Here is a 12,638-nt window from a genome sequence, read left to right as displayed (position 1 = left end):
GATTCCATGACAGTTAGAGCACGAATTGTAAGAGAAGGTAGTAAATGTGATATATCTTTAATAACTGTTGTTAAAATCATCTCAATCTTGGGAAATAGGCCGCAACTTAAACTTAATCTGTTTAAACACCTGTTAAACCTGGACATTGTTATTAGTTAAATTCATCAATGTCATCATATTGAAACCATTTCTACACAATTCTTTTAACATGTTATGACACTTATCACTTACTAATTTTGATAGTTTTCAAACAGTTTAATGCAGATTAATGCAGTATAAAGCCTTAACATGATTTCATACGTAGGAGCATTGGTGTGGTGAATAGAGACATCATGCACCCTGTTTGCTAATCCACGACTGACCAATCCTGGCTGTGACAGATGTCGTTCAGCCGACAGCAGGTTGTGGCCTTAGATTCCTGACACAGGAGGTTGTGACCTTAGATTCCTGACACAGGAGGTTGTGGCCTTAGATTCCTGACACAGCAGGTTGTGGCCTTAGATTCCTGACACAGCAGGTTGTGGCCTTAGATTCCTGACACAGCAGGTTGTGGCCTTAGGTTCCTGACACAGCAGGTTGTGGCCTTAGATTCTGAGGTTCCTGACACAGCAGGTTGTGGCCTTAGATTCCTGACACAGGAGGTTGTGGCCTTAGATTCCTGACACAGCAGGTTGTGGCCTTAGATTCCTGACACAGCAGGTTGTGGCCTTAGATTCCTGACACAGCAGGTTGTGGCCTTAGATTCCTGACACAGCAGGTTGTGGCCTTAGATTCCTGACACAGCAGGTTGTGGCCTTAGATTCCTGACACAGCAGGTTGTGGCCTTAGATTCCTGACACAGCAGGTTGTGGCCTTAGGTTCCTGACACAGGAGGTTGTGGCCTTAGATTCCTGACACAGCAGGTTGTGGCCTTAGATTCCTGACACAGGAGGTTGTGGCCTTAGATTCCTGACACAGCAGGTTGTGGCCTTAGATTCCTGACACAGCAGGTTGTGGCCTTAGATTCCTGACACAGCAGGTTGTGGCCTTAGATTCCTGACACAGCAGGTTGTGGCCTTAGATTCCTGACACAGCAGGTTGTGGCCTTAGATTCCTGACACAGGAGGTTGTGGCCTTAGATTCCTGACACAGCAGGTTGTGGCCTTAGATTCCTGACACAGGTGGCCTTGTGGCCTTAGATTCCTTAGATTCCTGACACAGGAGGTTGTGGCCTTAGATTCCTGACACAGCAGGTTGTGGCCTTAGATTCCTGACACAGCAGGTTGTGGCCTTAGATTCCTGACACAGCAGGTTGTGGCCTTAGATTCCTGACACAGCAGGTTGTGGCCTTAGATTCCTGACACAGCAGGTTGTGGCCTTAGATTTCTGACACAGCAGGTTGTGGCCTTAGATTTCTGACACAGCAGGTTGTGGCTCAAAGATTCATGGGTAACTCAGCTGACAAAATAGGAACCCCATCAATACAAATAAACTAATGGTGCATGACCAGCTCCCAATACCGACAGGCAAGAAATGTTTAAATGATATAGGATGCCATCTGTCATAACATTAGGCCATCCAGTATCAACAAAATGTCTTAAAAAGTTTGAGGACTCCGTCATCACGAACCTGAATGTATCATCTTCTAGTGTCTTCAGCTGCTCCTTTACGAGTCGGTAACTGTTCTGGAGACTCCTCAGTCTGTCTAGTCGCTGGCTATGTGCCTTGCGCAGCACCATCAGCTCATGAGACTAAACACACAGATATAATTCATTTGAAGAAACATTGTGGCTTGAAGTTAAAACCTCCACCTATACCAGAGTAAAATTATAAAATTATACAAGATATAAGCAGACTCTATATGGTCATGCATCACATTGAATAACAGCTTTATACAATCAGTCCTAACCAAGTTTCTTTCAACATTACCTACAAAATGCACATGCAAAGGCATCAAATGCATATCAACTGAAAAATACATACTGCTGCATGATAAGAAAATGTAGGCATGTCTGAAACAGACACCATTTCCCTCTCCTTCATGTGAACTGTAACTCTGTCTCTCACCTTGAGTTCCAGTAGATGTTCTGTGTCAGCCAGCTTCCGCTTGAGGGTGCAGTATTGATGCTGACTGTCACGTGAGCCAGGAGACGCTGAGCGGGACCTGAGTCGAGGCGTGTGTTGCGAAGCGAGCTGCTTGTGCTGCGAACATCGCGCGATGGAGTGGAATGGGTCCGCTCATGTTTGTTGAGGCGTGACACATCAAACTCCAAAGATTGATCACCAAATTCCCTGATTATCCTTAAATGACACGTACATCCAATGTGTAAAAAATTTTCACTTTACATTTGAATCCATGATGTCTAAATATGTTAGCATTAAGATGCATTTCTTCAGGCTCCAAGGATATAATTAACAATAAATGACTCAACATACTGGCAGGTAATTATTTACCTAACAGGGTAAGATGAAATCAAAATATTAATTATATCATCAAACAGGCCATCCCAAAAGCTTTAAATCTACTAGCCTGAACTCTTTTTAAGCAAGCTGTACTGTCACTACATGAACCAGCAGAGGCTAATCCTGCCCCAAAGAAATTCTTGGGTTTCTTCCTAATGGCTAAAGTCATTCACAGGGAAAGTACCTAGGAGATGGAAGGCAAATTACATCCCCTCCAGCAAGGAAACATGGGAGGAGATGGAAGGCAAATTATATCCCCTCCAGCAAGGAAACATACGAGATGGAGACTGAGAGGCAATTTACATCACCTGCTGAAAGGAAACATGGGAGAAGGAAATGGAAGGCAAATTACATCACCTGCAGCAAGGAAACATGGGAGGAGATAGAACGCAATTTACATCACCTCCAGCAAGGAAACATGGGAGGAGATGGAAGGCAAATTATATCCCCTCCAGCAAGGAAACATACGAGATGGAGACTGAGAGGCAATTTACATCACCTGCTGAAAGGAAACATGGGAGAAGGAAATGGAAGGCAAATTACATCACCTGCAGCAAGGAACCATGGGAGGAGATAGAACGCAATTTACATCACCTGCTGCAAGGAAACATGGGAGGAAATGGAAGGCAAATTACATCACCTGCCGCAAGGAACCATGGGAGGAAATGGAAGGCAAATTACATCACCTGCTGCAAGGAAACAAGGGAGAAGGAAATGGAAGGTAAATTACATCACCTCCAGCAAGGAGCCATGGGAGGAGATAGAAGGCAAATTACATCACCTGCTGCAAGGAAACAAGGGAGGAGATAGAAGGCAAATTACATCCCGTTCAGCAAGGAAACAAGGGAGAAGGAAATGGAAGGCAAATTACATCACCTGCAGCAAGGAACCATGGGAGGAGATAGAAGGCAAATTACATCACCTGCAGCAAGGGAAACAAGGGAGGAAATGGAAGGTAAAGGAAATACATCACCTGCAGCAAGGAACCATGGGAGGAGATAGAAGGCAAATTACATCACCTCCAGCAAGGAAACAAGGGAGGAAATGGAAGGTAAATTACATCACCTGCAGCAAGGAACCATGGGAGGAGATAGAAGGCAAATTACATCACCTCCAGCAAGGAAACAAGGGAGGAAATGGAAGGTAAATTACATCACCTGCAGCAAGGAACCATGGGAGGAGATAGAAGGCAAATTACATCACCTGCTGCAAGGAAACAAGGGAGAAGGAAATGGAAGGCAAATTACATCACCTCCAGCAAGGAACCATGGGAGGAAATGGAAGGTAAATTACATCACCTGCAGCAAGGAAACATTGGAGAGGGAGATGAGTGGCAGCTTACATCTCCTACAGCAGGGACACAAGGGAGAGGGGGTAGATGGCAACTTACCTCTCCTTCTCCTGTAGCTTGAGATGGAGAGCATCCATCTCCCTCTGCATTCCCTCCACTTTGTACTCCCAATCAACTACAGGGGACTCCACAGACTGGAAAATACAACTAAGTATGCATTACTAAATGTATAAGGAGCATTTACAGACAATTCCTATATTAACAAGTTGTAAACTTGTACACTGACTTTTGACATAACTTTAAATATTTTGATGTTGATGTAACAACCCTTTTATCAAATACATGTTAAGTAATCAAGTGTAATTTCTGGTGTCCCCCGCCGTGATATTGCTGGAATTTTGCTAAAAGCGGCGTAAAACTAAACTCAGTCAGTCAGTCAGTCAGTCATTCCATCAATCTCAAACACTCATGTTTGAAAGCAGTCTAGTGATTCTCATTACTCTCAACAGATCGCTGTGGACATCACCATAATCCCATTTTAGTCTGATGAGCTGTCTACAAGGAGGACCTGATGGATCTCATCTGTGAACTGGCTAACAGGGTATTGATATCAATCATTGGTTTGCTACACTTTCATAAACTGGTCACCTATATCACAGTTCACTCATACAGACCCTGAATACTGCAATAAGTGCCAACATGGGTGACCACAAATATATGTTCCGGCAGGACATGGGGGACGACAAATATATGTTCCCACAGGACATGGGTGACCACAAATATATGTTCCCACAGGACATGGGTGACCACAAATATATGTTCCTACAGGACATGGGTGACCACAAATATATGTTCCCACAGGACATGGGTGACCACAAATATATGTTCCTACAGGATATGAGTGTCTAGCCATATAGTCCTACAGAACATGGGTGACCACAAATATATGTTCCGCAGGACATGGGTGACCACAAATATATGGGACATGGGGGACTCCTACAAATATATGTTCCTACAGGATATGGGTGACCACAAATATATGTTCCTACAGGACATGGGTGACCACAAATATATGTTCCTACAGGACATGGGTGACCACAAATATATGTTCCTACAGGACATGGGTGACCACAAATATATGTTCCTACAGGACATGGGTGACCACAAATATATGTTCCTACAGGATATGAGTGGACATGGGTGACCACAAATATATGTTCCTAGGACATGGGTGACCACAAATATATGTTCCGGCAGGACATGGGGGACGACAAATATATGTTCCTACAGGATATGGGTGACCACAAATATATGTTCCTACAGGATATGGGTGTCTAGCCATATAGTCCTACAGAACATGGGTGACTATAGCTATTTGGTACAGGTACAGTGAAATGGGGGAAGACCTTCTGAGTGTCCAGGTAGCTGCCCTCCAGGTCGTCACTGACTGTCCTCCTTGTCCTGAAAGGGGACGAGTCCTTCAGCTGGCAGATGAGGTCATCCTTCTCCAGGAGATCCTGCAACACCATTAGTGCAGGGGCTTGTGTAATTCTGTGGGAATTACATGTTAATTTTGGAACCAATACTAATTGTAATCACTGTTGTGTATGGATTCAGGAAAAACAAGGTTCCATTTTTCTGTTTGCTATAAGTGTCATTGTGGGGTGATGGAATATGAGTTCCCAAAATTGCTTGCGACACCATTTCGAGAAAAACATGTTTTCATAAACCTATCACAACATAGTCATGTAGCATATCAAAATGCAGCTTATAATGTATGACATAGAGATAACCACATAGTATGCTTCTAATTTCAATTTGTTGATATAAAATATGACATAATCATATAATTTTATGAAATATTGTCTTTCCTTCATCGCACACCAACATTGTCAGTATTGGCCTATGTTAATGGAAACCATTTATTCAATTAATGTATTCTCCCATTTCATAATATATACTACCATGACACACTTATGTACGTAGTAATAATAGAACCCAGGTAAGGTTATAGTCGTGCACAAGTGACACTCGTGTCTGGGTTATTAAATGACAAATGACATAATGCCAAATGTGTAGTCAATACAAACTGAATGTATTAATACAGGAGTGACAAATTATATCACAGTAAAGAGATAACTACATATTACAAGTGGGGTATGCAAGTGCAATATACAATGTGCACTAGTATATTTATTTTAACTTTCACATTGTTTAAGGTTATATGCAACCAAAAAAACAAACATAATTAAAACACAATTATCACTTATTCATGACATATAATATACATTGCTGATTATGAAAAAAACAAATAAACAAAATTATAAGCGTACAATCGCAAATCAAAAGAGCAATATTTTGAACTTGGGTTTATTACCCTCGAAACGACGCACCAAGGATACCGAACCCAGTCAGAGCAGGTGGGTGTGCACTCAAGTGTAACGAAGCCTTTCATTGGCTGGTTCATTTGCAGATACCCTCAGGGCTCTTTGTGTGTTTTGGCATCCCGGTTCAAGCCGCGTGAACCTATTCCTTGCGCATGCGCTATTTGGGCAGCGCAGCACAGCACAGCTGTTGAAACCACTTTTCACCCCATCTGGGGTGAATTTAGTGAATTGTTTGAACTCCGATTTCGGGGGGGGTTTTCATCGTGTTATTTTTCAACTTTATAAGTTGAATTTGCATTTTTGATCATTTGTTACTGTAAGTCCATACCGAAAGGTATCAGAATCTGCAAAGTTGTGTTTTACGTTGCATGTGACCTTTAAGTAACTTGCATAGTCAATCAATCCATCATTAACCAACAAGAACACTATATGCTGTTGAAATACAAGCTTTGACATGTTTTGTCATACAAACACAAGCATGAATTCTTTTTTTTTCTTAATTTGGAAACTAGAAGAGAACATGCCTCCGCCTTGCACAGCAATTTCCTTTCACTATTACATTTTTAAAGTACTACTGTGTACTTGTACTTTAATGTACTTTCACCAAACCGTACGCGGACAGCCCTTGTGTCATACCTAACATAACCACCAAGATTCATTCAAAACCATCCATAACTTTTTTGAGTTATTAATCTCCATTTATTCGATTTTGAATGGTTTTATCGATCATGATTGTCATGATGAGCTTGACTGGTATGGAACACAACCAAAAGCCGCAATTATTGCATTTCGCGTGCAACCTATGACTATAAAAGACCCAAATGCATCTCGCAAATTCATCCAAGACCCTTGCAATTATTGGATGAGAAAATGGGACGTCTCAACGGTGCCCTTGGATGAGAAAATGGGACGACTACAAGCTGGCGAATCCAAGAGTGTCGTGGCGAGGACCTTCAGCATTCATCCACGCACAAAAACCCGTTTGTGGGATCGTTTTGTGCATTCCATTCCATTTAAGACCAGTAAGACCGCGAGTCACCACACAGCCCAAGATCGCTCATCCGTATAACCCACCTACGTGACTGCCATCATTCCGCCCGGGACACAGCACAAGAACGGTTTGGAGCCTGGAGAATGTCCGACCAGACAATCAGGAACTGTCTCCAAGAGGTAGGTATGCGTGCCAGACGTCCACAAGTTGCCCCCTCTCTGACACGATTACATCAATGTCCGTGAGTCAGGTGGTGTAACGCGGTGCAGCCATGGAGCCTTGGAAACTGGAAGCACATATGGTTCAATGATGAATCGCGGTATCCCCTCAAGCGACGTGACAGAAGACAATGTGTCTACAGACCACGAAATGAACGTTTTGCATCCAAATGCATCAGGCAAGTGGACAGATTTGGTGGAGATGGTGTGATGATGTGGGGAGCCATCTCATATACTTGCAGATCGGAATTGGTGCTCGTTTGAGGCAATCTTACGCCCGCGAGATATACCGACCAGATTCTCTGTCCTCCCGTGCATCGTCTTGTCGACCGCCAAAGGGAGCTGTACCACCAGGACAACACCTGACCTCACACAGCACGTGCTACAGTGGACTACCTGGACAATAACAACATCAATGTCCTCCCCTGCCCCTTTAGATCCCCAGATTGATTACATGTGGGATCAGATAGATAAACGTGCACGTCAACGTCGTAATCCGCCATTGAGGCTTTAACAGTAACTGTTGTTCAACATGCTGCAGAAGGAATGGAGGATTCCACAACGAAACATCCAACAACTGATTCAATCTGTGTCAAGGAGGTGTCGTTCAGTTCTAGCAGTAAAAGGTGGCCATACAAGGCAGTAACGTCAACGTCACCTCGTGGACAGCATTAATGACTATGATGACTGTCATTCTTGTTAAATGTGCACGAGATACTAATGTATTGCTCTACAAAATTTCAATGCTGTACCATTTATTTTCGTTGATTTACATAATTGAATAAGACCAAATTTTTCAATGATATGTTGCTTTTGCGTTTTTGTTTTTTGAAGAGTGTACTTTTTCAACATCCAATTGATTTGTCCTGGGCACATACCCAAGAGATCCAGAAAGTTTCATTAAAACCCATCTAGTAGTATTTGAGTAAAAAAACACACACGCACGCACACGCGACGCACACAGAGAGGGTTGAATGCATACACGCAGCACACACACACAAAACAAACAGGGTTGTTGTGATACTTATATAAAAAATATGTTTTTCTCACATTGGTGTTGCAGCTCGATTATGGGTACCGATGTTCAGTTACCCCAGAATGACACTTATGATCGTCAGAAAAACGGGAACCATGGTTTTTCTGAATCCATATGCAATACTGATCACAATTATCCATGGTTCCAAAAATTAACATGCACTTCCCACGGGAAGCATTTTTGCTACATAAGCCCCTGCACTACATTGCATTCTCAATAACAGATTTGACTAAGTAGGAAAATATCAGTCAGCTTTGATATTGCTGATATCTATATCATTGGCACCACGTCCTCTGCAAACAAACCATGGCACCACGTACACTGAAAACAAACCATGGCACCATGTCCACTGACAACAAACCACAAAAACAAACCATGGCACCACGTCCGCTGCAAACAAACCATGGCACCATGTCCACTAAAAACAAAGCATGGCACCACGTCCACTGAAAACAAACCATGGCACCACGTCCACTGAAAACAAACCATGGTACCACGTCCACTGAAAACAAACCATGGCACCACGTCCGCTGCAAACAAACCATGGCACCATGTCCACTGCAAACGAACTACCAGGTACACTTCAGCTTAACTAGTTATAAATATATTGTATGGATAAATACGTTTTGTTACTGCCCAACGGAGTCAATATATTATTCTACCATGAATCAAGAAAATACTTGATTCTGATTGGTTGTTCACAAAAATCAGAGGCATCAATTCTGGATTGATGCTCATCTGATTTTAAGGCCGCTTCACAGCGCATTTACAAATCTTATTGTGAGAACTATTTCCGTTTGACCACAAAGAAGCCAGATCATAACAATAACACATCATAACTCCATAGATTTTGATGCAGACTTTGGAATTTTCCACATAGTCAATTTTTCGGAAGTTTGGATTTCAGCGACGAGGAATTTAATGAAATTGTCTTTACTATCGATACCTCCTCAGGTGAACTGACTATCACATATTCCTTTTCAGTAAAAAGCTATAAAAGTATCGTCTGCGAACAATCCAGTCACAATAATTTTTTTACTTAACTTTTAACAAATTTCACAATAAAATTTTAAAACTATATTTTTAGAAATATTCGCCAGTGCTGCTACAACGGAGAGGGGCACAACACCAGTTGAAATAAAGGAAGAACCAAAAGCTCTATGGAGTTGTGGAACTTTGGAAGATTTTCCGTCTCAAGACACTGTGAAAGAGAGAGTGAGTGAGTGAATTTGTGATCCCATGAGCTGGTGTGAGCTTAATCTGGTATGAAAGCCTGCTGTGATGCAGGTTTAGTTGTGTACTACTTTGGTGAAATCATAGTCAAAATCAAACAATTGTTATCATTGTGTATAATTCTAAGAATACTCCATTACATTATAGCTAAGAATTTCTAATTTAGCTGTCATTAGTGGTGGGAATCGGTTGAAATTTCATAATCGATTATCGGTTGCTATCGGATTGTCCCATCCGATCAATGATTGATTGTATAATTGGTTACACCGATTAAGAATTAAATATTTTTTACAACTTGTGCAATTCCCAGGTAAACATATTAACTCTGTTACAATACTGCAATACTGTACTGTATATTTGTCATTTTGGGAATTATGTGATAATAGTGAGCATTAAATGAAATATATCAGCTTTCGTGGTTGGTTTCTGTGAAAAACATGACTTAAGGGTGCATCTACATGAACTTAAAAGCTCTGAATATAATACTTATAATACTGCCAGACCCCGCGACAGCCGAGACACCTGAAAAAGCCTCACGAATGGAGTCGGCACGTGACTCACTCGGCCAATCACTGGAGTACTGAAGATACCATGCTTACCTATGTGGATAATGTGTTGATTCCATACACGAAGAAAGTTAAACAAGAAGACAAAGTCATCAATATCCCCCGCAATGGCAAAATACTCTTCATGATTATGTCTACGAGTTATGATTATGTCAAATATTTAGGTGTGTATATAGAAAAGTGGAAGGAGAGTATTGAAAGGTTTTTAAAGTTCTGCTCCAGAAAGCAGCACTATCACCAATTTCAGTCAAACTTGTTGCCATGGAAATGCCAAAAATATTTTATTCAGAATTCCCAAACTACCAAAAGGCACCAGTACACCACCAGACCAATCTATGTGCCAAGTTTGGTGAAGAAACATTGAACGGTTTTAGAGTTCTGCTCCGGAAAAGAGCACTACTACAATTTCAGGCTAAGTCAAACTTGTTGCCATGGAAATGCCAAAAATATTTTATTCAGAATTCCAAAACTACCAAAAGGCACCAGTACACCACCAGATCTATCTATGTGCCAAGTTTGGTGAAGAAATATTGAACAGTTTTAGAGTTATGGTCCGGAAAAGAGCACTACCACCAATTTCAGTCTAAGTCGAACTTGTTGCCATAGAAACGCCAAAAATATTTTATTCAGAATTCCAAAACTACCAAAAGGCACCAGTACACCACCAGATCTATCCATGGACCAAGTTTGGTGAAGAAATATTGAACGGTTTTAGAGTTCTGCTCCGGAAAAGAGCACTACCACTAATTTCAGTCAAAGTCGAACTTGTTGCCATGGAAATGCCAAAAATATTTAATTCAGAATTCCAAAACTACCAAAAGGCACCAGTACACCACCAGATCCATGTATGTGCCAAGTTTGGTGAAGAAATATTGAACAGTTTTAGAGTTCTGCTCCGGAAAAGACAAATGTGCACGGATGGACTGACGGACGCACGGACGGAGTCCATTTTAATACCCCCCGCAAAACGCTTGGTTGGGGGATAAAAACAACTTGGACTTGGTGTGAGACAAAAAACATTGTTTATTTTTTATGTATTTGCGGCCCATAGATGTGCATCTTTCCTTGATCACTTGAAGAAAAAACTTTCGAAGTGCGATTTGTGCCCGCAGGATGTACGGGAGAGCCCCAACCTATGGACTTGTCAGTCAATGGTGATTTCAAGTTGGCCATGAAGGACCAATTTATCAACTGGTATGCCGACAAAGTGTCGGAGAATTTGATGGAGTCAAAGAAGGACACATGTGTTGATATACGCATTAGTGTAATGAAGCCTCTTCATGCCAGGTGGATGGAAGCCGCGATTTCAAAGGTGAGCAAAGATCGCGAAATGATCCTGCGTGGTTGGAGAATGTCCGGCCTGGCTGATGTGCTTCAGTGACTTTGAACAACGACTAGTGATTGTAACCAGTGATAATTGACTTGAGATACCTGTAATGAGGAAGTGACCTGTATTGGTGTATAGTATATGAATAGTGTCAACACCTCCGCTATTGTTACAAAATTTGCCGATGAATGAAGTTCAATGGATATCAATTAGTGTCACGGACATTAGTGCTCATTTGTCAATTAATTTATGAGAGATGTCTGAATTGTTGTTATATTCTGTATTGTTATGATGATTGCCAACCTGAAGACAATAAAGATGACAAGAGATTTACGTTTTCTGTCTTTTATTAAGTTCTCAAAAGTAGACATGGTCAGACTGAAATGCGTCATTATAATAATGCGAGTAGAGTACAGACGCATTTTTTGCATTAATAAAATGCTCGGATTAATTTCATGATTTACAGTACTGACAGGCTACCAAGATATATACTACCCATCAAAAGTTTCAACTCATTTAAAACACTCACAATATGTTATGTATATATATATGGTTACAATACATCAGTTCATGTGTAAACAGTAAATCTAAACAGTATGGAATATTTTGCAAAATCTAGTTTAGAACTGTTGACGGAAGTAAGAGGCTACATTTACACAAGTGAGTCTAAACCTTTGATGGGTAGTATAGAAAAGGTGACTGTTCAATTCACTCTTTTACAGATTCTACACAATCACAACAAGTCCTCACAATTTAAAAAAAATTTGACCACTTTTTACACTAATGTGCCCTATATTATCGTAGATAAGCCGAATTTTGAGGCCCAAAAATAGCAGTCTGTAGAAGGGGACGGCTTATCTATGGCTTACACTTTCGTCAAACTTTTGTTCAGGGGGTAAGAAAACGACACTGTATCGCTTTGCATGAACAAACAGACAAGAGAAGATGACTTTGCCAGTAAAGACATCAAATTTACAATTAAACATCACTAGAAAAGATTATTTACCTTTTCAGTTCTAATTTGTTTTGCTGGGCATTGTATTGTATGCAGGGATTAAGATAACCGTGTGTATTTGTGTCTCGTATGTAAAGCCGGAAATTAGCAATCAGCTGTGCTCATGCTTCCTGACGATCTAGTTAAAACATA

The 12,638-nt window shown here is 41.2% G+C and overlaps 1 protein-coding gene and 1 long non-coding RNA gene across 2 annotated transcripts in view; one reads left to right on the top strand and one right to left on the bottom strand.

The window, feature by feature from the left end:
- LOC124262374 (centlein-like) overlaps positions 1 to 2,130 on the bottom strand; it is a 60,130-nt gene extending 58,000 nt beyond the window's left edge. The window contains exons 1-2 of the mRNA XM_046696856.1: positions 2,047 to 2,130; positions 1,609 to 1,730 (exon numbers count right to left, since the gene is read on the bottom strand). Coding sequence (XP_046552812.1) covers positions 1,609 to 1,718 — 110 coding nt within the window. The 5' untranslated portion in view covers positions 1,719 to 1,730; positions 2,047 to 2,130. The remainder of the gene's footprint in view (positions 1 to 1,608; positions 1,731 to 2,046) is intronic.
- Positions 9 to 1,335, top strand: LOC124262376. Its single transcript, XR_006894570.1, has 3 exons — positions 9 to 517; positions 613 to 857; positions 1,188 to 1,335. It is a non-coding gene; the product is annotated as an uncharacterized LOC124262376 (long non-coding RNA).
- Positions 2,131 to 12,638: the final 10,508 nt, after the last annotated feature.

Source organism: Haliotis rubra, unplaced genomic scaffold (assembly GCF_003918875.1).
Source record: "Haliotis rubra isolate DU_JTF1 unplaced genomic scaffold, ASM391887v1 Scf833, whole genome shotgun sequence".
Lineage (NCBI taxonomy): Eukaryota > Metazoa > Mollusca > Gastropoda > Lepetellida > Haliotidae > Haliotis > Haliotis rubra.
Note: the sequence above shows the minus strand (reverse complement) of the source record. Positions and strands in the feature narration are given on the sequence as shown.